Source organism: Pezoporus flaviventris, unplaced genomic scaffold (assembly GCF_033815535.1).
Source record: "Pezoporus flaviventris isolate CSIRO_AGI_PZ_B2104156 unplaced genomic scaffold, CSIRO_AGI_Pfla_v1 ptg000001l, whole genome shotgun sequence".
Taxonomy (NCBI): domain Eukaryota; kingdom Metazoa; phylum Chordata; class Aves; order Psittaciformes; family Psittacidae; genus Pezoporus; species Pezoporus flaviventris.
The window spans coordinates 21992701-22019056 of NW_026892549.1; the positions used below are offsets into that span (position 1 = coordinate 21992701).

General features: G+C 42.0%; 1 protein-coding gene across 1 annotated transcript; it reads right to left on the minus strand.

Moving 5' to 3' along the window:
* Positions 1 to 82: 82 nt before the first annotated feature.
* Positions 83 to 26356, minus strand: LOC133266611 (prosaposin). Its single transcript, XM_061447996.1, has 14 exons — positions 26202 to 26356; positions 14050 to 14183; positions 12965 to 13039; positions 12111 to 12236; positions 11646 to 11840; positions 10578 to 10721; positions 9962 to 10018; positions 7073 to 7186; positions 6043 to 6138; positions 5660 to 5849; positions 5347 to 5498; positions 3612 to 3692; positions 2969 to 3076; positions 83 to 2385 (listed from the first exon to the last, which is right to left on the minus strand). Exons 1-14 carry the CDS (start codon positions 26242 to 26244, stop codon positions 2350 to 2352), a joined length of 1551 nt encoding a protein of 516 aa, XP_061303980.1. The 5' UTR covers positions 26245 to 26356; the 3' UTR covers positions 83 to 2349.

The window sequence follows — 26356 nt, forward strand, 5'->3', positions numbered from 1 at the left end:
TGTGCCTCCTCCTGACTCTGCAGGAAAGGGGAAGCTAGCAAGACCCTTCAGCAACTAGCACACAGTAAAGAAATGAAACACATCAGTTTACAGAGGTTTTTATTGTTCATTAAGGAAGCTTTTGTGCAAAAATCAAGACAATGTTCTTTAGAAAGCACGTGTCCCCCTAGCGTAACTCAAGCAGGTCAGGTGCCATGGGCCACAGGAAAGGAGACTTAAGACTCCCAGCAGTAGCACAGGATTTCTCCCACTTCAGCTCTACCAACAGGCTGCTAGCATAATCCTCCACTGCTAAAAACCCAAGAAAATTAAAGCCTTGCCAACATGGAAGAGCAAGTCTCAATCCATCATGTTAAGAGAACACCATCTAGTTTAAAAGATCAAATACCATACTACATGCTGTAGTGTAACCCAACCTGTACCTTCAGGGCAGCAATGCTGAAGAAAGCTCATTTCCTCCTATCCGGCATATCCACCCCACCTGGGATACACCACTGGAACCACTGCACAAGCCTGCCAAGACAGAAAGCTGCAGATATTTTACATTTCTAGGGGAAATTATTTTCCTTTTTAGAGCCACGAGTGCTTCAGTGTTCTGTACAAATGCAAACAGGAAAGACAAACCAGTACTGCTATCTGTCAACACTGCCCAGACATTTAGCATGTACATGTAGTAACTAAAAAAGCTGCAGTCAAGTGTTTTTTCATTAAAACAGCATGAAAATTACCTTGCTTGCTTCTAAAGCAGTTACCAGAGCTCCTGCCTCACCCAAGACACCACAGGGAACAGCAGCAGTTGCCAGCTCCTTTCTGAACAGGACTGGAATTTTCAAAGCTCCACCTCTGCCAAGCTTCTCCTTCCAAAAGGCTTCCTCAGAGCTACTTTGTGGTGCCTCTGTTTTGGGGGTTAACTTGACCAGAACCATGTACTACATGCTGCTAAGCAGTACAAGGTCCATTCTCAAGCAATGTAAGCATGATTCTCATTCGAGGCCCCTACACACCTCAAGGGCCTGACTTGTTTCCAGGGTAGCAGCCTGTCTCAAAAGGCTTTTGTTCAGAAGTTCAGACCATTTCAGTGGGATGCTGCAGAGGCGTGAAAAGCAGGTTGGCAGGTATGCCAGCAGAGCTGCCAAATACCTACTACAGTGCTCTTAACTCTGCCATCTCTGCTTGCTACTCAGACACATTTCCCAACAGAAATGGAAGCTCTGGAAAAAAATTTATACTTTAAGGTACTCAGAAAGGTGAATGTCAAGTGAGAATGGGTGACAGCAATGGAAACTGCCTGTGAGCCTCACAGTGCCTCTGAAATTTTACATAACCAAAATATGCCACAAGAACAAAAACAGACTGAGGAACACACTGGCGGTTTACAATAAAACCCATTTTTCTCTGCACTCTGCCCTCTATGCTGAACTCGCTTTTGTCACAGGCACAGCCCCTGCTGACTTTCCCCCCCCTCGCCCCATCTTCTACCGACCCAGCTCACTCCACCTCCTTGGCACCCATTTGGCTGCATGTAGGAAGCTGCAAGACTAAGCAGAATTGAGCAACAAGGGTAAGAAAAAAGGGAGCCATTCCTTAAGTACATCAGCATGCTTCAGAAGACTGAAATCCCACAGGGCTTGACAGTAGCACACCCATGCTTATATCAAGTAGTTCAAGGAAATATAAAGGACATGATCAAAGGTTGAAGGAGGGTTTCCTTAACTGTAACACTACAACAAGCTATAAGCATGGTCACTCAAATGCAAATGCATCTTTTTTAGGTACGAGTTACTTTGAAAGTTAGCTGGACACAAGAAGCCCCTTCTCTGCATCTGTAGAGCTTTGAAAATTCCAGCCGAAGAGATTCCCAGGTTCAGCATTATCCCTTAAAGAGCTCCTTAGGGCTACACCAAAAATGACCATTCCACCCAGATGTTAAAAATGCAAAGCATGTAATCTTCCCAATGCTGACTACAGAAAGACATATTAAAATTTAGTCACCATCTTGTTCTTTTTTTGAATTAAAAGATAATAGCCTTGTCTCATTTCACTTTCTCTGCCATTCTTTCCAGCACCTAAAAAACACTTCAGCCTATCAATTAAAAAACTACAACACACTGACTATTTTTTAGGAGCATAATGAGTTAAACTGTACAATCAAAAATATCTTTGTTAAGTTGACAATGAAGATCTGATCCTTCAACAGCAGCACTGCTACAGAAGAGTTACAATAAAAGAACTTGAAGGTCAAATTATTAATGAGGCAGAGAGGAGGGACATTTGAGATACAGCTCTCCGCCAACCTCGGCCCAAATTTTTAAGAGCCATGGCAAACTTTCAGAACTGGAAATTCTTCTTCTAGTTCCACACATGACGTTTGCAGTGATCAACAGCCTAAAGGGAAAGAAATAGCGTACATTAGTGGAAAAAAGCCTGTTGCAAACAAGCGTGCATCTACACATACAATCCAGTACCCTGTCCTGAGCCAAGATCTTGGGGGCAAATCTCTTTCTCTGAAAATAAGTGTTTCCAGAGAGGACTAAAACAACATCCTCCTCCCCACCCAGAAGCTTCAGGAAAGAATGCTGATGACCCTTAGCCACTAAGGTGTGGCAAAGAAAGCATCAGCCCACAACACTGGAAGCCAAATTTTAGAGCCTGATGAGAGGTCGTGACATGATCTGTTGGACACAAGAACAGACTAAATATAAAGCTCACACTGTATGTTACTATAGATTCTGAAATGCTAGCAGACAGGTGGCAGATCAGAACAAAAGTGAGGGGAAGCCATCTTTAATAAAGTTAAGGGCTATGCAAGACCCTCTAATCAAACTCAACCATCTCTAGCTAGTACCCTTTTGATTCCTGAAGCTGGAGCTCATCCACTTGAAAGCATAGTGTAGAAGCTGGAAAAGTCACTTTTAAGTAGCTATCAAGGACCAATAGAAAACTTGAGGCAGAATCCTGCTTTACATACATTGCACTGAGCAGCAGTCTCCATGTTCTTACACCAGTAACCTGGACCCCAAACACAAGCATCATCCCCCAGGAGAGGCTGCTTAGCTGATCCGCAGACTCCAAGTTTCTGAAAAAAACAACAGCAGTTGTCAGCATCGTCTATTTGCACCAAGAGATCTCAACTCCAGCCTTACATCTGAGATTCTACCTGACTGAGCTTCAGGAGCTCCCACAGCACTACGCTCCACTGACAACTGCAGTCATGTTTGCAGCTGAACACGAAGCAGTAATCTGACACAAGGAAGAATTAAATTACCACAAGGGCTTCTTTGTATAAAGTTCTGAGAAACAGCTTCTAGAAAGGAAGCTTTTTCAATAAATGTCATTTAGCTTCTCATCACACTGAAAGCACACTACTACTGAACCTCAACAGCAGATAACCACTGGCATCGCTTTTTCTCTATCCTTCCTTGCACAAGGCTGGCAGTCAGACAGCTGTCCATTCAGTAAGCCTGAGGCTTTGCACAAACACATTTGCTCCAAGCATTCAGCATGACGATTTTTATTCCAGCAGTTAGTGCATGCTAGACACTGAAAGGCATACAGAAGAGCAAGCAACACTATTGGAGCCTACACTCAATAGAACTATATGCAATACTCACAGTGCAAACGAAAGTGGGATCCATCATTTCCGCCAAGAGTTGCACAACCATGGGTTCATACTGATCCACAAACTGAACGCACTGTAACAAAACACAGGTTGAGAAATTCTGTTAAAGCCTTAGAAGAGGAAGATATGGACTTCAGCACGCAGTCTTGTACACTACTCTAAACATTCCAGTAACAAACTGATGAAGCAGAGGCTGGAGCTCTGCAGACTGAAAAGGACTCAGCACTACACTAATCACACAACTACATCATTTGTTGCTACCTGATACCTGCCTGCAACTGTATGCATTATGATGAGAAAGGGGTCAAAAGGAAAAGAACCAAGCAGAACAGACTTCTGGAAAAGAACCAGGCAGGACAGGCTTTGATTTGCAAAGCTTAGTCTCTAATTGCGAGCATTACTGCTGTAAATGTACTGAGGAAAGCACACTGAACAAGCTGGAGACAAACATCCTGGACAGGACGGCAGCAATGCAGTAATGACTCTTAAGCACTTTTAGCCCAAGTAGTCACTATTCACTTCAGACCCGGCAGGAGGAGGAATGCTTCCCATGAGTAACAGTCAGCCCTCTAGTGGAGAGGCCATCTCCACAGCACAGCAGATACTGGCATTCTCAGCACAGGCTAACGGCACCAATTAATAAATGAACCACAGCTATTAAACAGCCTCACAGCAGTTAGCAGGAATAGCTGTTTCATAGCTGCTTTAAGCTATGCATATAAGCAGTTGCCACTTGCTGACACTCAGCAACCACCTAAAAAGATTTCCAGGTAAATCTCGATAGTGGTGGCCTAACAGGCGCTGCTTTTTGCTGTCTCACTGGAATTAAATTATGCCAGCCTACTTCCAACTACTTTGTTAATCCCCTGAACAGGATCAGTATTGATTTAAAAAAAAAAAAGACCAAAAAAAAACCCTTTCAGCTGTTCCCACCCGCTGTTCTCAGCAAACCTTTACCGACTGCAAATTAGTACAACAATCCACCCAGCCAATTCAGTCCCTTAAAAGTCTCCATCTATTCAAAGGTCTGCCAACAGCCACAGATGGGAAGTGTGAAAACCTAAACATCCCGCACCCCAAACATTTTTCAACCTCTAGCAGAGGAAGGCTGATTACTCTCATAAAATACACTAGCAGATGCTTTTTCCAAATACTCCGCAAGATGCTTTGTCCTTCTGTTCATCTCCATCTGCCCTGCTCTGACTGGAAGGCAGGCTGCCACACAGCAAGGCCTGTGTGGTCACCTGACCGCCCCAGATGAAGCCTGCTCCCTCTTTTTTGCTCTGCTGCCCATGAGAAGCTGCTGTGCTTTGGTGTTAACTAGTAAAGAGAGAAACCTAGGAAGGATCAAGTTGCTGAACATAAGTCAGTCCCAGCTGCACCTGTGGACAGTTTGTCTCCAGCTACAGACCAAGGCAGTTGGTCAAACACAGATACCTCTATTATGAGTACCTGGACATTTATAGCAGAAGTAGACGCACTTGAGAGATGCACCTAAAATTAGCATGTAGACAAAGTATCAGGTGAAAGACTCAGAAAACAAAATAAGCATGATTATCACTGTAGCACATAGGTAAATGCAACAGACCATCAGGTGAAACACTCAAAAACTGATGTAAACATAATCGTCACTGTAGTGCCTATGTAAACCAAACAAAATCAACCAGGACAATTCCCAACCATCAACCAGACCACTGTATTTTTAGCCTGCCTCCTGTGTGTTTTACCTGATCACTGACAGACTCTGGCAGGAAGTGACAGACTTTTTCCAGTAAAGCTTCAATTTCAGCTGTTGTGGCATTCTTCTCTAGCTCTTTGTCTGCATAAGCTACCACCATCTTGCAGATGTCACAGAAGCCACCTGCAGGTCTCACTACAACTGAGAAAAAAAAACCCACATCAAAAATCAAGTGGTTAGGTAGTTCCCTCAGATAGAAGAAAGGAGGCAGCAAAGTACTAAAGCACATGTTCTCAAATGAGATATAATAATCATAGGTGAATCAGCTCATTTTGCAACACCACTGACTCCTCATTACCAACCTGGTGGTGGTGGAGGAGGCTTGTTGGCAGCACAGCATTTCAGCATAACACACACAGCTTCAGGATTTGTTGCCTCCAAGAGCATGTCGACCAAAGCCTGGCCATAGACATCAATGAAGTCCTTACACTGGTCCTTGACACTTGCTGGGAATAGGTAGCAGACCACTTCCATTTCATGTACAATCTCCTCCTGAAGCATAATGAAGCATATATGGCAAATGAGGAACAAAAATCTCTATTCATTAGTGCATGTTTTCTTCCTCTGTCCCACCCAAGATGGAAAACTTGCTCTCATGAAAACAGACGAAAATAACTTTCCTTCACCCTATGGCCCCACTTTAGCCAAAGCCTAGGAAGAAGTACCATTTCCACCACTTACACACCTCTGTCTTGTTGCTCTCCAAAAGGCCAGTCACTTCTTTCACCATGGTCTCACATATCTCACACAAGGAAAGAGCTTTCTCTTGAACTGAGGCTTTCTGAGCACACACAGAAGAAACACAAAACAATAAATTGGCACTTGACCATTTGACAGGAACAATTTGTAAAAGATCGGTTTAACAGCATTCACATTCAGGTGCAGCACACTTATTCATTTACCAAGCTGGCCAGTTTGAGCTGGATTCAGAAGGTCAGACAGAACACAAAACCAACCTTAAAAGTCTCGGTAAAAACCCTTTCTGAATGAGCAGTCATGACAATTAAGACTGCAATCCACAGGCTGTATAAGGAGGGGAGCTGAATTTAGTAGACATGGAGAAACAAACATCCCCACAGTGACTGGAGTCAAGGAAAGTCTGAAGTGTTTATTACAATACATTGATAACACAACTCTTGCTTCTAGAAAAAACACAGAAATTGAGGGACTTGAGGGAAATTGTTTGGAGCCTGTTAATCATAAGTTAATTGACCTCAAGAGACTCCTCTTTCCTAAAAACCCTGAGCCCAAGTCTTGTTCAAAGGCCATGAGAAGCTAAGGTGCTTCTCCAAGCTCAAGAGCTTCAGCATTCTGTGATCACTCATCTGCACATGCAAAGTGCTAACCCATTTTTAAATGTTATCAAAGCATAACTCCAAACGTAGAGAAAAATTAAAATTCAGCAGTTTTCCCTGTAACATTTGAGGTGTCATTTAGAATGCCTACTATACACTACTACTGGAGAAGGAGTTCCCATTTTAATCCTAACCATTACCATACAGCTTCAATTTAACGCAGGCTTTGCTATTCTAACAAATTAATCGGCTCTCCTACTTCACAGATCAGCATCAGAAACAAGAGGTGGCCAGGAATTTATATGCAGGGAGACTTAGATTATTCTACACATAAAAGCCAGTATTTTTCTATTTCAACTATTTCATTAAAATAAAGCAAAAAGGAAGGTAAAGATGTTGAGCACAGAAAGTCTACCTTACCTCCACTGTTTCCATTTTTACTTCATGAACCACTTGAGCTGGTACCAGAGTCCGAAGGGGAACAGATTTCACAGAAGAACAGAACCCAACCATGGCACAAATGTCCTTTGGTTGCTGGAAAGAGATGTATAAGCAATTTTTAAAAGCCTAGAAGACTCTGCCCTTTCTATGGCGCCTGTGAGTAGGCACAAAGTTTTAAAAGGCTCCAACGTAACTAGAAGTTTAATGACTACTTCTACTTCGAGTATCGCCAAAGCATTTGATATGGTTATAGGCAGGACAACTATCAGATGAAGTTTAGCATCTTTCCTTTGACAAGGAAAAGGTCAGGCCACATCCATCTGAAAACCCCATTTATCACGAGCTATGCAAGCCCTTCAAAGGAGTTGACTTAAGAGCTACCAACACCAAAACAGGCCACCAGCATCACATTAGATCTGCATCCACAAAGCTGCTCCCCTGAAAGCTTTAAAGTAATCACAGAAGAGACTAATCATCCTGACTCCAGAGTTCACCCAAAAGCTGAAAGAAATGCTAGCAGAAAGGACTCCTTTTCTCATCCACAAACTACCTTCTTTAAAGCATCCAGTAACATCACATTTTGCAAAAAGAAACACATTTCCGCATAACTGAAAACAGCCTATAAGAAACAAAGATTAACCATGTTAAAACCTAAGCTTTTTACAAGCATTAGAGGTAACTATTTCAAGTGTTCTTATCACAGTAAGAGGGTAAACACCAAACAGAAACAAACCCTCTCTCAAAGGTTTTAAAAAACATACTACTGTTGTGGTTTAAGCCCAGGCAGTAACTCAGAACCATGCAGCTGCTCACTCGCTGCCCCCTCTTCTTCCCCACAAGTGGAAGTTCAGTCTGCAGCTAATTAGACAATTACTAAATGCAAAATGTAAATGCCGGATATGAGGTAAACTGCTCTAAGGCGGCCACATTACATCTACACAAAGTGAGAAAGGCTGTCCAAAGTAATATGCAAAACTTGAATTTTCACACCTGAATACTTAGCTAAAAAAGTTACCTTTGGTCCTACAAATAATTAGAAGATCGTACCCTGTCACCCAGGCATCAAGCTTCTTACAGCAGAAGCTTATGCAACAGTTAATACATCATGCCACAACCTCATGCACAGGCAAAAGCAGTATCTCAAAGATATAGTGCTGCTTCAGACTACTCCAGGCAATATCTTTAAGTCAAGCCCTTTGGTTCATGCATTGTAAGAAGCATTTACAGATATTAATGTTACAGCAACACGCACATACACACAGCATGCTCTCTCACAGAGAGATGACAGACACAAGGTCTCCCAGGGCTGGTTAAATTAAAAGCCCAAACAGCTCTAGAAAGCAGGACCCTAAAGGCCTCCCACATCTTCTTTTCAATTCATGTACTCCAAACATCTATACCATTCTCCAAGATTTAAGGGTTAAGAAAGAAAAGCCCTGGGGACAGCTTCACTTTAGGCCTTTTGAGCCCAGACTTCAAACCAGAAGCTGACAGCCACTGGCATGCTTCTTCTACATCTATCCTTCTTGTACAAGAGTGAGCATATTTTCTGCTCTAGTGCCCAAAGCCTAATCAAGCTGAAATCTTAGTAGCACAAACTGGTATCTGGAGCTGGAAGTAGGAATGACCACTGGAGGAGAAATCTATAGTCTTTCCTATTTTAATTACATAAATATCCCTTGTATCTGTCAACACTGAGTACAATCACACCACGTAAACAGCTATTCAAGCAAGAAGTGAACTACAAGCCCTTTGAGAGCAAGAAATGAACTACAAGCAGGCTATCACCACAGGCAAGTTGCTCACCTACCTGATCCTTCTGTTGACAGGGAAGATTGGAGATAGAGGAAGAAAGGAGAAATTAAAGATAACAGTTAAGAGAAAAAAATGTCAGGCACTTGGAACTGCATATACCGTCCATGAAAATGATGGAATATGACATGGTCCCCCATCCAAAAGATCCTTAGCATTGCTACAGCAATTCATTTAGTTGCACAATGCTAACCAGCATTATCCATTCAAAGTTATTAAGGCACCCTGGGCAAGACAAGTCCCAAAGAGTATGAACACTCAGCCAGACGCAAGGTGTGGTCACATTCCAGTTTCAGGTATTAACACCACACTGCAATGCAATGCTTAAAATGAGAAACTAACTGTATTTGGAAGATCTGCTTCTCCTCCAAATGCTTAAGAAGCAGTGTAAAATTCTAAGTAGCCTTTAGAAACTTAAACAAACCAAAAGAAAAGAAAACACCACAAAAAAAGCAACAACAGTCACTATGTTGCCAAATTCAGGTTCAAGTCTGTTGCATACTCTATTCATAAATTCACCTCTAATTTGTTATGTTACTTGAGGCATCCAGGCACTGCACTCTCTAAGGAAAGACTTAGCCTTTTTTCTTAAAGGCTTTGAGATCACTGGATAAAGAGGTGCCATGAAGGTGGTCAGAGATAAGATATTTTATACGTTGCTACAGAAGACAAGAGCTGGCGCACTCTCCATGGCTCCTACCCTTTCCACGAATCCTATAAGGAGTCTAGAGACAGCAATTCCAGAAGAAGGACATTTAGTCTTGCTCTAAATAGACACATTATCTTTAATACAAGAATCAATTTTGCTGTAATATGACAAGGACCAACTAATACGCTTAACAGTATTTGGTGGGGAGGGCAGTAGTGTAAGCACAGGACTGAGATAAGAGTATCAAGGCACATAGGTAATGCATCTCCTGCGTTTCAACAGATAAAATTGCTTTTGCACCACTAAAGTGGTTGTGAAAGAAGAGGAAAGCACTAAAGAAAGCATTCTAAGATTGAACTTACTAGAAAAATGAACTAAGAGCAAATATTACGTTCTATTGATCTTACCAAGTGCATCATCATTTGGATAGCCAAGTCAGAATATTCAGAGATATAGTTCTTGCACTGCAGGAAGTGAGAAAAGAAAGTCTTGTAAATATCAAACCATTTAAGCTGTAAAGTTAAATTAGAATTTTCTAATACTTCAAGATATTAGTTGACTATTCTGTTGTCTTTCAGACCTTGTCCCAAAATATAAGATGGCATTTCAAGGTATACAATCATTGCACACATGGCTGCTTATTTGGTAAGTCCTTCTCTCTTCCTCTTAGGGCAAAAGCACTCTCCCTCACTGATACAACCACATTACCCTGCCAGATCATTTTTATGAAAAAGGCCCTGAAAGGCTAGCAGGACTCTCTTGTCTTTTTCCTCCTCCCCAGTCCCATACACACCACCCCACCTAGCTTTCTTGACCGGAAAGTTTATTATTTCACTGTTATATTGTTTATAACTTTTATGTTTATTATTTTACTGTTATACCATGTAACATATCCTACATGTGACACACTCTCTTTAGTTACACTAAATAGAGATTATGCTGAGAGGATGAAAGCACTGAACAAACTGTTTTATGTGTGCACACAGGAACACATTTTTAAACAACAACAAAAAAAGCGCCTACCATATCAGACATTTCAGGTCCCAAACGGTCACACTCCTCCTTAGCATGAGCAACCAAAGACTTTACAAAAGATGAGTTTGTCCTCACAGCTTCCTGAACATCAGTAACCAGCTTAATGCAATCTTGGCATACATCCCCACTTCCCTAGACAAAGAGTGAAAGGAAAAAAGTTGACATACCTTCACATAACACATTTTAGAAGCTTCTGCTACTACCAAGTTTTAAAAGCTATTTTAAACTGTATACAAACCTTAACTAATACTCCATAGAATACTTAAAAGCCTAAGCTAATATAAATAGACAAGCTACTGCTGGTATTTGCACCAGCCACTAGATGGAGATCAGGTACCTACTTAGCTCTGAAACCCAAGATACCCGTTAAGATATCCAACCTTCAAAATCTCTTTGCTTTGTTACAGACCAAGTCTGGCATATATGTTACATGCTCCATACACTGCAGCTTGTTTTCCACCCACGACTGTGTAACTCCTGTATCTATACTTCCTATCAAGATGCAGCCTCTACTCACCAGTTCATTGTCTCATCTACTCCCCTTTATCAACTATTTGTTCTTTTCTGATTCAGTCTGTCACCTCTGGATTGAGAGACTATGCTTCCCCCGAAGGGCACATATAGGAGATTACTCAGAATGCCAGAGAATTCTTCCTCCTTTAAACACTGGTGTCAGACTTGCTCACAGAAGAAATTTTTTCCCAGTAAGGCCTGCTCGACTTATACAGTCCTGGATGGGAACAGCCTAGCACAAGACCTGTCTTTATAAACTGTGTTTGTTAATCCAGGATTATACCCATGGTCCCCAGGGGCTACAACTATCATCTTACTTAGCTTTAAACCCACAGGTAAAGGCAAAAGGTAGTTGCCTTTATGCAGCAGCACAAAATTCAACAGAAGGCAGTCATCCAGGTGAGAAATATCAGCTTATTAAGTACCCAGTACAGCAATCCCTTACTGAGAATCATCAAGAAGTTGTTATGCAAAGGAGCACTGAAGAGCAAATGTTTTGCTTCAGAGTTTCAATTGCACACTGGAATAGCACTGCACCCTTACCTTTGACTTCTGCTTGGGCTTGTCCTGAGGGTAAAGGAGAAGAGGCACATTAGCCATGAATGGGGATGCCAGTTCAGAGAAATCCAGCTCTGGTATCTTATTTGACTGGAGTTGTTTCTGAAGTTTCACTGCTGCAAGGTGCTTCTGAAGGGATTGACACAGCGCAAGGGCACTACATACAACTTCAGGTTTATCCTAGGGGAGATACAATACATACATAAAGCCTTAGACTGATGGCACTTTTACATGAAGTTCAGAGTATAAAGTCATTCAGCTGAAACATGGAAGTGTTTCACAGCAAGGAAGCAGTTTTCAAACTTACACCATTAATTGCAACACCAGTGATCCACACAAGACTGAAAAGTCATATGCACAATCTTGAAAGAGAAATTCTATGAAAGAGAAGTTCAGGCATAGACAGGAACAAAACTTTTAATTCCAACAGTTGCAAACTTATCTACTTACTAGCTCTTCTTTAATCATATCCATGATAACGGGTAGGTATGAATCCACAATTTCTTTGCACTCAGAGACCAGGCCTTGGTCAGGAAGAAACTCGCATGTCTTTTCCAAGTAAGAGCGGATCTCATCCTATAAAAGATGAGGTGGGCTACAGACTATCAAAATATATAAGTATGTCTGTATCAAACGCTCTTTCATTCCCAAAACACGTAACAAGCTCCCCCAAGAAAACCCCCTTGAACTCATACAAGGTCCAAGCAGCTGGGAAGCAAAACTACAATGCAGTTTTACACCGTAGCTCTATTTTCCCTAGGCTTGGAGCCTGGATCGATGAGACCCTGACAAAGTGAAAATGAAATACTGCTTGCATAGCCTGCACAACACAGTCTTGCCAGCATAGATCACTTACATTTAAGAAGAGGAAGTGAAATTACAGACCAATGGGACAGCGAGTTGTTTATATAACTCTCAGGTTCACAAGAGAAAAGGGGAAGAAGCACCCACAACCAGAATAAAGCCTACTTGGTGTAGTCTAGGGACTGCAGTATCCCACCTTTGAAGACTGATGGCCCACTGGCACAAGGAAAAAAATTATTAAGCTTCTACAGTCAACCAGGGATGTTAGAGCATGAGAGGATTTGCTAATTTCTAAGCCAGAAAAGGCTGTTTAAAAGCCTTTTACCCCATGTACTCTGGCCATTTTCAACATCTGCTGCTTAGGTTGGAGGGAAAAAAAAAAAAAAAAAAAAAAATCACACAGACTACCCCCCTTCTACCACCTCACCCCTCACATTGTGATCTTAAGACAATGAAATTAAATAATGCCTATGGGCAAGGAGAAGTGGAGCTGTACTTACCTCAGTGCCATTATCCTTCAAAACCTTGCCAGCTACTGTCACAAGTTCCTTACATAAGTCACAGGGGATACTGTTCTGGAGAAGGAAGCAGAGTTTAAGACAGACTTAAGTACCTGTAAATGCAGTGTGCAAATAACAATGTAAAGAACGAGTATCACGTTTGGAATGGAAGTTAAGGAAGAAATGCAACTGGGGTGGAAAGATGTTTTTAAATAGCGAGGCTATTCCAAGCATGTTCAGCTCCAGTTTCTTCAGTACATAAACATGGTATGAAGAATCAGGCATGCTACCACTTACTCATTTCATCTAGTTTCACCTTCCTTGAAGTATAATGTATATTGCCTTGAGAATCATTCTCCTGAACCTCTTTTACCTTACTCCTCAGAGTTCACACTTACTAGAAATCTAAGAACTTTTCAGGACACTTCACACATTTTAGCTGTGCTCTGCCATTGACGTACCTCCCTTTCCCTACTTTTCCACAAACTGAAACGTATCTTGACAGATATAGCCAAGGTAGACTGAATGCATCTTTAACTACAATGCCTTTTCCCCCTAGAAAATTGTGAACCAATACCACAAACTACAGCTGCATCTAGTAAAGCAGCACTCATATTTAATACAAATGCAACTTGAAAAGCCACACTAAATGTACTATTATTTACTGTTATTGCTTTCATAACTTAGTATATGCTGCATCTTTTGTGGAACATCAACTTATAAGACCTAAAGAAGCAAATATTTTTTTGTAATAGGCCTATCAGTTTGGCATTGTCCAAATAAAGAATAAGAAAAGGCTCTATGAATTAGGAGTAAGTTTGCTAGAGGAACAAGTCTCAATTACACTAGCTCCTTTCCACACATCACTTGGTGATTGTGCAACAGGTCACAAGAAAAGTCAGCAGACAAGTTGTGCAAGTCAGAGAAGTGGAAAGCAACCTTTATCTAGGACCCAAATTAAGGCATAGTATCCAAGGCACAGACAGATGTAGCACTTAACTCTGATCAGAGACTTTAAAAAAATCTTTATCAGCATATGGAAACTCAACTACAGGTGAGAAGAAGTCTCAGTAGTCAACACTTACTACAGTAGGCTTGTTCCAGACATTCTGCTGGCAGTGTTTCACCGCTCCACACTGTGATGCTGTCCGAACACTCTGACACCATACCTCTGGACCCTTCACACAGTCCTTCTGCCACAAAACAGGGCTTGCCACAGCTGTCAAAAAAAGAACTGTTCTTTCACAGTTGCATATTTGAATGATTTCCATGCAAAACAAGCAGGTTAATGCTGTATCTACCACCTCTCCAGTACACCACTTAGCTTTACTAACATTTTTAAGCACATTTCAACCCAGTAGTTTCTGTCCTGAAATGTAAGAATGAGTCCAAAATAGACTTTGCAGCCAAAGAACTCAGAAAAACCTTAACAGTTGAACTTCTCTATTGAAGTGCTTGAGTCTCTGCACCTCAGCAGTCCATTCCCCCATTATCTACCTTTTGAAAAAGCCACACACACCCCCCAAAGAAAAAAAAGAAAACCCCACAAGAAAACCCAAAGAATTTTGCTTAGCACACAACTCCCACATGAAACAGAGAAAATGCTCATTGCAAAGACCTACACTTTCAGACAGCTGGCTCCCAAAGCTACAAGTTCTCTGCTCTCCTGTCCTACTGCCCTTGCATCACTTCCACTCTGAAACAGCAGTCTAGCTGTAATTGCTGCCCGCATTCCTTTTCCCAGGTAAACCACCCTTTTCTCATACAAGTGAGCTCTAGGAAACTAACTGGATCAGAAGCCACAACACACATTACATGGAGGACTTAAGAGCCAGGTGCAGACCAAAACAGTTACCATAAAGTTTCAAGACAGGCAAAAGAGGGACAGAAAACAATGTGAGACATGTTCTATGATACAGTTTTGAAACCCATTAAATCTATTAGGACTTTATTTCCTTTTGGTCAGTTCCAAAACTATGTACAGAAAAATCTGTGGGGTGAAAAAGGAGAGGAAAAAAGAAGTGCATCATGTCCTTGTCTGGACATTACCTCACAGTGCAAATGTGAAATTGGCTTGCAAACTACAAAGTTTTGAGGTAAAACACAGAATACCATTTCTGGACAGTCTTCCTAAAGACATGTAAAGATATGGACTATTAGTAAGTCACAGGGCAAGTTAACCAACTTGCCCTGGATTAAGCTGTAGCAATTCTTGTAAAAAGCGATTTGTAAAACTTAACAATACTGCTTCTTAGAAGCTGGTGTGGTGCTGTGTTTTTGACTTTAGTCTGAGAACAAGGCTGACAACACCGATGTTTTTAGCTGTTGCTAAGTAATGCTTACGCCAATCAAGGACTTTTCAGTCTCATGCTCTGATAGTGAGGAGGGGCACAAGAAGTCAGGAGGAAGCAGAGACAGGACACCTGATCCAAACAAGCGATATTCCATACCACAGCACATCATGTCCAGTATAGAAACTGGGGGGAGCTACCCAGAAGGCCCAGATCGCTGCTCAGGTCAGGCTGGGTACTGGTTGGCAGGTGGTAAGCAGCTGTATTGTGCATCACTTGTATTTATTTTTTTTTCCCTTTCCACTTTTAGTTTTATAATCTCTCCCCTTGTTACTTCCTTTATTATTATTATTGTTGGTAGAAGTAGTGGTTTGTATGATACCTAAGTTACTGGACTGTTCTTATCTCAGCCTGTGGGAGTTGCATTCTTTCGATTCTCCTTCCCATCCCTCCCTTGAGTGGAGGGGGAAAAGAAAAGGGGAGTGAATGAGCAGCTGCATGGCTCAGAGTTACCGGCTGGGCTTAAAACACAACACAACTGCACATTTTAACTGGCTTTTCAAGCTTTCATTATTGCGCTGCCTGGACAGCAAGACACTGAACTTCCCCTAGGTTTATAAACCATCCCATTTGTCCATAGGCTCAAATTTTTCATCAGCCAGTCTCCTGTGTTGCACTAACCTATGAATAAAGATATGACTCCTAACAATCTTACAGCAGACAGGCTCCAAGGAAATCTGTCATAGTCTCTGCCTACAAGGCACTGCTGTCAAAGTTTATAAAAACACCCCAAACAACAGAACCAAAACATTTAAACCTATTAGCTGTATAGGTGCTGTTCAGGAGCCATTATCCTCGCATCAGCGCTGTTTTTACACATCACAAAATGCTGTAAAATTACACTATCAAGCAAGTAGCAGGAATAAGGCCATTTCATTCCTATAAAGTTTCTAGGAAGGTTATGACGGAAGAACAATCCCTTTCCCATTTCCTTTTAGTGTGTGTTCACAGCCCAGAAAGCCAACCATATCCTGGGCTGCATAAAAAGGAACGTGACCAGCAGGTCAAATGAGGTGATCCTGCCCCTCTACTCTGCTCTTGTGAGACCTCACTTGGAGTATTGTGTGCAGTTCTGGTGTCCTCAACATAAAAAGGACATGGAACTGTTGGAACAAGTCCAGAGGAGGACCACGAGGATGATCAGGGGACTGGAGCACCTCCTGTATGAAGACAGGCTGAGAAAGTTGGGGCTGCTCAGCCTGGAGAAGAGAAGGCTGTGTGGAGACCCCAGAGCAGCCTTGCAGTATCTGAAGGGGGCCTACAGGGATGCTGGGGAGGGACTCTTCATTAGGGACTGTAGTGACAGGACAAGGGGTAACAGGTTAAAACTTAAGCAGGTGAAGTTTAGATCGGATATAAGGAAGAAATTCTTTACTGTAAGGGTGGTGAATCACTGGAATGAGTTGCTCAGGGAAGTTGTGAATGCTCCATCCCTGGTGGTGTTCAAGGCCAGGCTGGACAGAGCCTTGGGTGAGATGGTTTAGTGGGAGGTGTCCCTGCCCATGGCAGGGGGGTTGGAACTAGATGATCTTAAGGTCCTTTCCAACCCTAACTATTCTATGATTCTATTTCTTGGTTTGTAGTTATTAGAGGATCAACTTAATGGCCGAATTACCAGTGCATCTACTAAGTACACAGCCACAGCACACCAAACAGAGAAGATAAACACTGCCTTATAGGTGGCATTCTGCAGCTCTCTCAGCTGTCAATTTATAAAGCGTGTTTACACTGGATTTCAGAGGAATGACCCATTTAAGAAAAATGTGCTTTGCATGTTAAATTTCCTACACAAGAAGGTTGCCACTCTCCCAGCAAAAAGCCTAGGCTGAGTATTATTCTTCAGCAAGATAGCACACTAGGGCTGCTTATAAGACTAGCAGTAAGACTTCAAAACTCCTAATAATGTACGGTTAGCAAAATATTTACAGACAGCCTATTCTAAACAACAGGATTATTGATCTGGAAGCACTAAGAATAGCTCAGTTTCAAGTCAGACTGGTCAGCCAAATAGCTGTCAGCTCTGGCAGGATGACAATAACCAAATATATACTTAGTTGAGGGAAAGTTATTCTTCTCTTTCAGATACTACTACTGAACTGTGGCAGAAAGGCTCTGCAAGCAGAGTCAAGCTCTGGCTACAGTCAAGCAAGACCTTGACTTTAAACAGTGGAATTAAGGGCTTTCAAGTATTTGCAAGTCTAGCTTTTAACCTATGCCTTTAGTTGTATAAATCAGAGCAAAAATTACTGCCCCTCCCCTGTTTGAAACACACCATAAAACTAAACTATAAAACTACAATAGTTACTCTAAGCAGTTTCTCAAACTCAATCTGGCAGGCCATTTAAAAAACAAACTGAGGAATTCACACCACAACTTGTACTGGTTTGACCTAGCTCTTAATAAACTTTTAGGTTTTGTTTGGCTTTTTACTTTTAAGATCCTGTCACTGTGTGAGTTTTCAGATCCATACCAGCTTCAGCAGAACATCTAACAGTTCCTTTTTTCTTTTTTCTTGTAGCATCTGACCTGGTCATTTTAAGTGCAGGACAAAAGAAACACTACACTTCTGAACTATGCTTACTTATCAGCTTTTCTGGCTTTATGCCTTTAACAAATTCCCTGCTGCATGGCTTCTGTATCAAATCGATGCTTACATAGTCGGTCACTAAGGCTGACCTGCCAGGACACAGCAAGCGGTATCAGTAGAGCAGCAGGGTTTTGTCAGGTTACAAGACTGAGGCAAAAGAAAACCAAAGAGCAAGGCAGTACTCTTGAAATCTTTGAGGTGAGCAAAGTGCAGATAATTCTGTTGGGGGGAGAAGGGGGGAGGGTTAAAATTAATTGATTTTTGGCAGTATGTTAACTACTTGACACATGTGATTGCACTGCTTTGCTGCATCGTGTCATGCCAGTCTGGAAGAAGTAGCTTCTGAGAAGCAGCATACATGGTCACATTTCATTCAGATTCTGCTCAAAGCACTACCACTGAGCACACAGTCACTTATATTTGAGAGTAAGGACACTGATGTTATCTGCAAACCTCTACAGGGGGACGAAAGACAAAAATCTCAGAAGAGCTTGAGACCAGCAGGGACAGCAAAGAATGAGAAGTCAAACTTAAGTCAGTGAACACAGAAAACTAGTTTTAGGATGCAGGTAAGCACCGCAAACACCTTCCTGCTGGTATTACTTGAAATTCTCACTCCTACACATCAGAGCAAGATGAAATGCCAATATGCCTACGTAACTGTTCCATTTAAAAAAGCCAACAAATTTAGGAAACCTGTATTACCTATGCCACAAGGATGAACACTCATCTACAGAAAATGGAGGAACAGCAGTGTCCTTTCAGTCACAAACAACACTGAGGAAGTTTTTCCCTTTTGAAAGGCAACTCTACATTAGATGTCATCCATACAGATCCTTCTGATCAAATGATGACTAGGCAAATTTATTAGAGCCACACATTTTAGAAAGCAGCTACTGAACAAAGACAACACACACTAAGCATGGCTTCTTTTTATCTTCTACAGTGACCTTAAATATAGTTGAGCTTGTATTAACTTATTCTATATTATGTTGAAATATTTGTATTACATAACTCACTGTCTAACATGAAAGGATGCACCTTCATTGAACAGTACCCGCCCTCCCTTTCTGAATGTCCCAGGAAAGAAAAAACAAAACTAAAAAACTCTGCATTAATTCAGATCTTTCAGATTCAGTAAATAATAACCTGAAATCTTTTACTGTTCCCAAAACTTTCTGTCTTCAGCTTATTTTCCTATTTAATTATGAAACAGCATTTTTCCTCATATATTATACTTGTGTTTCAACAAAAGCAAACACGCCAGTGAACTGCATTAAGACCATGTGCTGTTCCATAACAGAATGAAGTTTTGAGTCTTTACAGCTATCCTGCCTGTTCTATCCTGCTGCAAGAAGAGTGACACCTTAATGTGGTATTTCACATCCCCACCACAGCAGCAACCCAAGAGAAAACAAAGCACTGACAGTTAATCTCACACAACTCTTAATGCTTGCTGGATAAACCAAATGGGATTACCTTCTTAGTTATCTCTGGCATCCCTTTGTTTTATATATTGTTCTTTATTTTAAGGTCATCCATTTTTAAATAGATTTCTCCTTTCTCTGTAGATTAGCTCTCAACAGTCACATGTCATGCCCACCCAAACTTGCCCCCCTTCCCTGATGTTCTTGCAAGCCACTATTTTTAGAGCACCAAATAAGTTTATCTGTAAAGACCAGGGTGCTTCTTTACTTGTCCTCTTCATTGGTTGTCCCTTTTTGAACCACTTCAGAGATGTGGTTTCTTCAGTTTCATAAGAAAAGGTCTTTTGCTCCACCAAGTTTTTCCTAAATTAAGCAGAGAAAGTGGAGGAGGAAGGAGAAGAGGGCATAGAAACACAATCCATGTATAAAGGGTACATCTTTCAGATGCATAAGATTTCAGCTTTTTGGGCTTCTAACCAAGCTGACAGCCCACAGGCACCCCTGAGTCCTTGTGCATATTTGCAGCTTGTCAAAACAAAACAAAAATAAGAGCAATTCATACCCACCCTGACACTCGAGTCTGACAGAAGAAGTGATCTCCCAGAGCAAGTGTTGCTACAGAAACACCGCCTGAAGCCCATCAACATAATCAAAATACTCCAAAAGCTGAAGGGTAACAGCAGAAAAGGAAGGAGAAACCTCTTCTTTGAGGCCCAGGCCAGCAACCTAACACTGCCAGAACACTAGTAACATAGTACTGACAAGTGACAGCTACTGAACATCACATGGGACTCTGCCAGGAATTCACACAAAATACAGTTTAAAGGCTGTGAAGATAAGGAGAAGCCTGCACCTTGCTTCCACAGTGGTATTATCCTATATACTTCAGCAACTGTCTGTGTATCCCAGAAACTTCTTCAAATGCTAACTACCACCTCCTTCCTGGACACTAGGCATCTGGAATGGAAATGCTAACATATGGTCAGAAGTTAGGGAAGTAGAGGTCATAGCCCCCTCAGACCATACCACCTTTTCTATGTGGAAAGCTTAGAGCCTTGCATGTGAAAGCACAGTTCAGTTCTCCACTCCTCTTCAGGAAACAGGAACCTAAAAGAAAGCTTATAATGGCTGGATTACCATTATTCAAGGACAGCAACTGGAAAATTGCTAGATAATTACCTTTCCGGAAAACATTTCCCTTCCCTGAAGCATTTGTGTTACTCTTCTTCCAGAGAAAGCCAGACTGCATTTCTTCCTGAGATTCTCAGAAAAAGCATCCTAGGCAATCTCCTCCAAAGCTTTGCTGTATCTACCAATGAGACTCTCGTGATCACACTAAAATTTAACACCTTATATAAGCAGTTATAGCCCTACAAACAGGGATTCTATATGCGCCAGATCATATTCCCTAAAGAGCCAGAGAATAAACCAGAAAATTACTGTCCAAAACAAATGCAGATGGAAGACACAAGCATCCTGCAAACCAAATTGCTAGGAAAAATCTGGTGTAAACAGCATTTTTACAAACAAAATCTGCAGTTGGCGAAAGGAAAGCAATGACTTGCTCTTAACTTTAACAGGTTGAACTCAAATGTGGAAGACAACTTGAGCAGCTGTCAGCCCTTATGCCTTTTTATGACAGTCTAATTTGTTCCAAGTATATTAATTTATTCATTAGGAGGGATGCGCTTTCCTAAGTTCTTCCACTTGCCAATGTTAGGAGAAAAAAAAAAAATATTTTGAGAACTGCAAAACCGTAAGTGTGTTTAACTTAAAAGAAGTCAAGAGGGATCAACTTCTCTTCATCAAATGTTACGAAGTGTCAACAAGTCAAGGACTGACCTCAACCTGAAGTTATCTGAAGGGCTAAATACTCACAGCTTCTCTGGTCAGTTCAGGAGTTTCAGTAGAATTTCAGAAGTTGTAACCACATCACACGCTAGTAATTCATGCCAAAGGTCTACTGTGCCTCTTAGCATAGTAAATTAATGAGGCAGTAAAATGACCAAGGTATTTGAGAGATTACAGGCAATTTGCAGAAGAAATGAATGAAATCTGGCTAGCTGTCATCATGATTTCAGATGTTAGTTAAAAATCAATCTTCCTGTCCAGTATCTGCTGATGAAGTATCAAGTTCTAAACATCTGTAACTAGCACAATTCGCAAGTTTTGAGTTAACACCATGACTGGAGTCTTCCTCAAAGCGGGAAACACATTCTCATTTTGGTATGCTACTTTTGCTATAAAACATTGCTCTTACCTCAGATGCTCCTTCGCTTCCCTCATGGTAAAAGCAGCAGTTTGTGTATGTACAAATAATCACAAAGTTAAAGACAGCAGAGAACAGGATGCGCAGAGACAGTAAAAACAGCTCTACTATCCCAGTAAATTGTCGCAGTTACTGTAAAGGCTGCAAAAGAGTAATTTCCACATTGACTAGAGGCTGCTACCAGGTTAACAAGCAAGCCCCAGCTTCTGCCTGAGATTTTTCTATAACAGAATCTTGAAGAGATATTTGGATGCTCAAGGACATCTGGCAGTCCCACAGACTAAGGTATTTCCCAAGAAGTTATGAGACACATTTCTCCCTGCAGCAGATCCCTGTACAAACGTTTTGGACAAACTTGTCCATATCCATGCCTTCTGGGTTTTGTTTGATTAGTTGGTTGGTTGGATAAGGGGGGGGGAGGGGGCAGATTTCATGCGAGTCTTTGGAAATTCTGTATTAACATCCTCCTTCCTCGAGACAAATGTATTTATACCACGAAGAATGGCAAAGTTTACTAGTTATGCAGAGAGCCACTTCTGTAAGAGAAGACAAAGTTCCTGGCCACAGGTTACAATGCAGTCCCAGCAAAGCACAGGTGAAGTCTAGAAGCATCTAGAAACTTCAGAAAACAGAATGGCAGATTCAGGACACCACCAGTAACAAATAGAATAGTCATCTTGGGAGTAATATTTTTTTTTTTTTTCCCCACACTGCTGCCAGAGAACTGCTTTACTGCAGAATGAATGCCAGACATGGAAGACAACCCAACAGGAAGCTCCCTTAGGAGAAGGGAAGACATCAGACCCCCACAGCTGAGCACATAAAGTATGCCAGAGGAATGAAAAGAGACATGTTAAACAGCAGCTTCAGGGATGACAGCAGTTAGAGATGGGAAAGCCTGGAAAAGGCAAAAATGTACTGCACAAGGTGAAAGAATAATGTTCCCAGGAGTACAGTGATGGAAGCAGCTGACAGCAGGAAAGAAGTATTACGGCCTGATCTCTTCATACTAATGACTTGCATCCCAATGTGAACAGCCAAAGGATTTTAAACTGTTACATTTGGAAAAAAAAAAACAAGCTTTAAAATATCACTGCAAGATTTATTTACTCGGCATCTTCAAGAAATATATCCAGTCTTCTACAGAAGACCAGAACGGAGTTTAAAACTAGTCAGGGTAAACAGTGTAAACATGAGCCTCCTCACTCCAAGAGGAAGAAAAATACTGGTATCTGAAATTAAACATTGCTCCCTGACCAAACACAAAAACAAGCATTGCCTTGAAATAAATGCACACACTTCAAAGTCCACAGAAGTACACCTTTTAACTTGTAATAGGAACTCTGAGATCTTAATAGCAGCAAATTGTATACAAAAGCTGCCACATGAAGTGAATGACAAAAAAAAGCTTAAAGTGAAAGAAAACAGAAAATAAACTCCAAGTAAATCTGAAAAGAAAAAAACAACCCTCTTTTGTCATGCAGGTCTAAGGCATTGCCCCAAACTTGCTTTGTAGAATCAGTTCCACATGGGATATTGAAACAAAAACCCACTGGCAGCCAGCAGTTAACTGGTCCTGCTTCTCCAGAAAAGTAAAAAGCTTCCTACATGTTACTACATCCTCCCTGAAACAGCACAGTCCAACCTCCCAGAGAATCACAACTGACATTACCATCACCTGATGGAGACACATTCGGCTCTGCTGACAAGCTCCTGCTCTCATCTCACCCTCTACATCATTGCAGTTTTCAGATTCCCAGAACTGCTTCTTTGTGGTATGCTGAACAGCACAAACTGAGATTGTAAAAAGACCACATCAGACTCTGGAATCTCTGCAGATGCAATCTGTTTTGCGGGGCGTGACCATGACTAGGCAGAACAGCTTGCACAGCTCCTCCAGACACAACCAAGAACAACTCTTTCTATTTATACTTCTGCAAACAAGAAGGAGATTGTGCAAGGGCAGGTTTACACAAGCCACGTGACTGGTGCACTAGTGAAGCACCACTTCATTATGCTACAGTTGTAAGGCGACACACACCCACAGTATCCCCTGTTATTCCTCTCAGAAAACTGGGACATCATTTTGAGATACAGGTATCTTCCACCATTTGCCAAATTTAAGCTACACTAGTGGGCTGCATCAGCCTAACGTTTTTGCTAGAAACCACATCCTCAACCAGAACAAGCTTGCAAACTACAGAACATACTCTAACTATCTGCTTTCTCCACATCCTTCCCAAAATTCAAGTCAGACTAACACAGCCTTCAGTCTTCTTAACCTTAGATGTTCTGACAGGTGTTTTGCTTGATGAATTACAAATTAGTTTGAAATCTTGTAAGGACGGAACATTAAGTCTACTATTTTAGCAGTGGAAGGGTGTGAAATAATCACAAACTTTTTACTTTCTAAACTTTTATTTTACCAGGAGGGGAAAAAAAAAATCACCAAAAACAAACAAACAAAAAACAAAAAACAACCAACCAAACAAGCAAAAATCCACCAAAAAACAAAAACGCCCACAAAAAAAGTTCACTCAAGAGAAATGGAGTTCTACTTTAACTGTGCACCCAGCCTTCTTTCTTTCCTGGTCTCAAAGACAAGCACTCATCAAAGAGCACACCAGTAGTCTGGAGAGATCCTGAGACCTGTATACCCTGCTTTAATTCCTTCGTGTCTCCCTTAAAGGGAAGATGCAGAGAAGGCTGTAAGTAGGTCAACTAAAAACCCTTGTGGCCTACCAGCCATGCTGTAAGCCAGCCAAGTAACTCTATTAGAATACGCCAAGTGTGGCTGGAGTTTGATACAGCTAATGAGTTAGCTTAGCAGACAAAGGCATTGTTTCAAGTTGTTACAGCAAAATCTTCAGAAAAAACTGCACAATACTATCACAGGTGAGCCAAATAGCATTCATAACTGAACCTTGGTGAAAAACACAGGTGTTTGTGTTAAAACAGTGACTTTCTAAAGAAAAACAGGCCTAACAAGTCTTCTGCTCAGCTCAGTTGCATACACATGCCTTTAACAGGCAGACCAAGCTAACTCTCATTGCTGAACTGGTTTTTCTATCTCCTTAAATACACTAATAGGAAACCTGGCGAATACTTCAAGGCAAATCCTTTTCACTTTTAATGCATAAGAAATGACAATGACTTTAGTGATTTGGAAACAACCCCAGTAAAAACTATAAATAGTGGCAGTCAATTCAGTAGAGGGCAGACAAATACAGAGAGGGAAAGCTCACATTTGCTTTCTTGTTTCCAGCTCCAAAAATCTGAGATTCTCCATTAAATCATGTACATATCAGTATATTAAAACTTCACTTAAGTACATGACTAGTGTACAGTCATACAAGATCGCAATGACATAATGTACTGTAGTCTGCCAACTGATTATTCCTACGGCTTTTAAAAAGGCTAGTCAGGTTTTAGTTTGGTGTTTAGTTGTGTTGTTTTTTTTTAATTCACTTGTGAAATACTGCAGGTTAAACTTGTAAGCAAATAAGCTCTAGGGTTAAAAATCTTTTAAAGAAAAATTCACCAAAAAATATTGTGCCTCACTGTATTAGACCTTCCAATTTGGGGGTTGCTAGCCATTCCATGCCATAACCTGAAAGCATATTACCCTCCCCAGTCAGTCTGTGAATCATTTCTGCAACTCTGTCTAGCTTCTTCAAAGTACAAAAGATAAGCATTGCTTTTTTTAAGCTCCAGCCCTAACGTTCAAGACAAATATCAGTTATTCTTCCCACCACCATTTTCACCGCAGCAACAACATGTAAAAAGGCAGCAAGCAGCAAAATTAGTGGAATTTTCCACGTGGAGCAAGAGACCTTAATGAAATGAGGCTGCTAAAAGCACGAAACTGAAAAAGCTACCTCCTGCCATCTTAAAGAGGATTAATACCCATCTACGCCTGAAGTGCCAAGGATAAACAGAGCTGCTGGCAGAAAAACAACTTCTACCAATTGCTTTTACTTGGCTCTATGAGGTTACATGATTGTACGAGTGTCAGATAGGGATACAAACTGATCATGGCTACCAGAGCGCCAGGAGAAAATCATTTTCCTACCAGCAGTGGGAAAGGCTGGTTTCTCACAGGGACTTCCCTCTTCTCCCTGCGTTTACCTGATCGCTGTTTCTGGGCGACTTCTCCCCACCCCCGTACGGCTTTCCCATCACAGTAGCCACCCTGAAGGTGCCCTTAAAACCCTCGCTTCCCCCCCCCATCGCCGCCGGCCCTGCTCCCCCGGCGCTACGGGCGGTACCGTTAGGCCCCACACCGGCCTGCGACACCGCGCCCGGCAGAAAGCTCCCTTTGACCCCAACCCTCCCTTATTGCTGCCTCCTCTCCCTCCCTATGCCTTCCTCGCCTCCCTGCCCGCCTATGGGCAGCCAGACCCGGCAAGTCCTGCTGAGAGAAGACAAACAGCTTTAAGGACAGGCCACCCCAGCCCCGCGCCCTCACAGCGCCGACCACCCTCAGCCCGCTCCTTCCCGCTCAGACCCTGCTGACGAGGCAGCACAGCCCCCGAACCGCGGGGCTAAGCGTGAGGGGAAACGCGAGTAGGAGGCGTGAGGCCGGTCTGGCGGTACCGCTTACCGGCCGCCAGGAGCCCGAGGAGGCAGACGAGCCGCCGCGCCATCACGCCAGCTCCCGTCTGCAATGCGGAGCCGACAGCGCTACCTCCGCCCGAGATAAAGGCTGCGCCGGGCGCCACGGCGCATGCTCGTCCGCCGCACCGGCCTCCGCCCGGC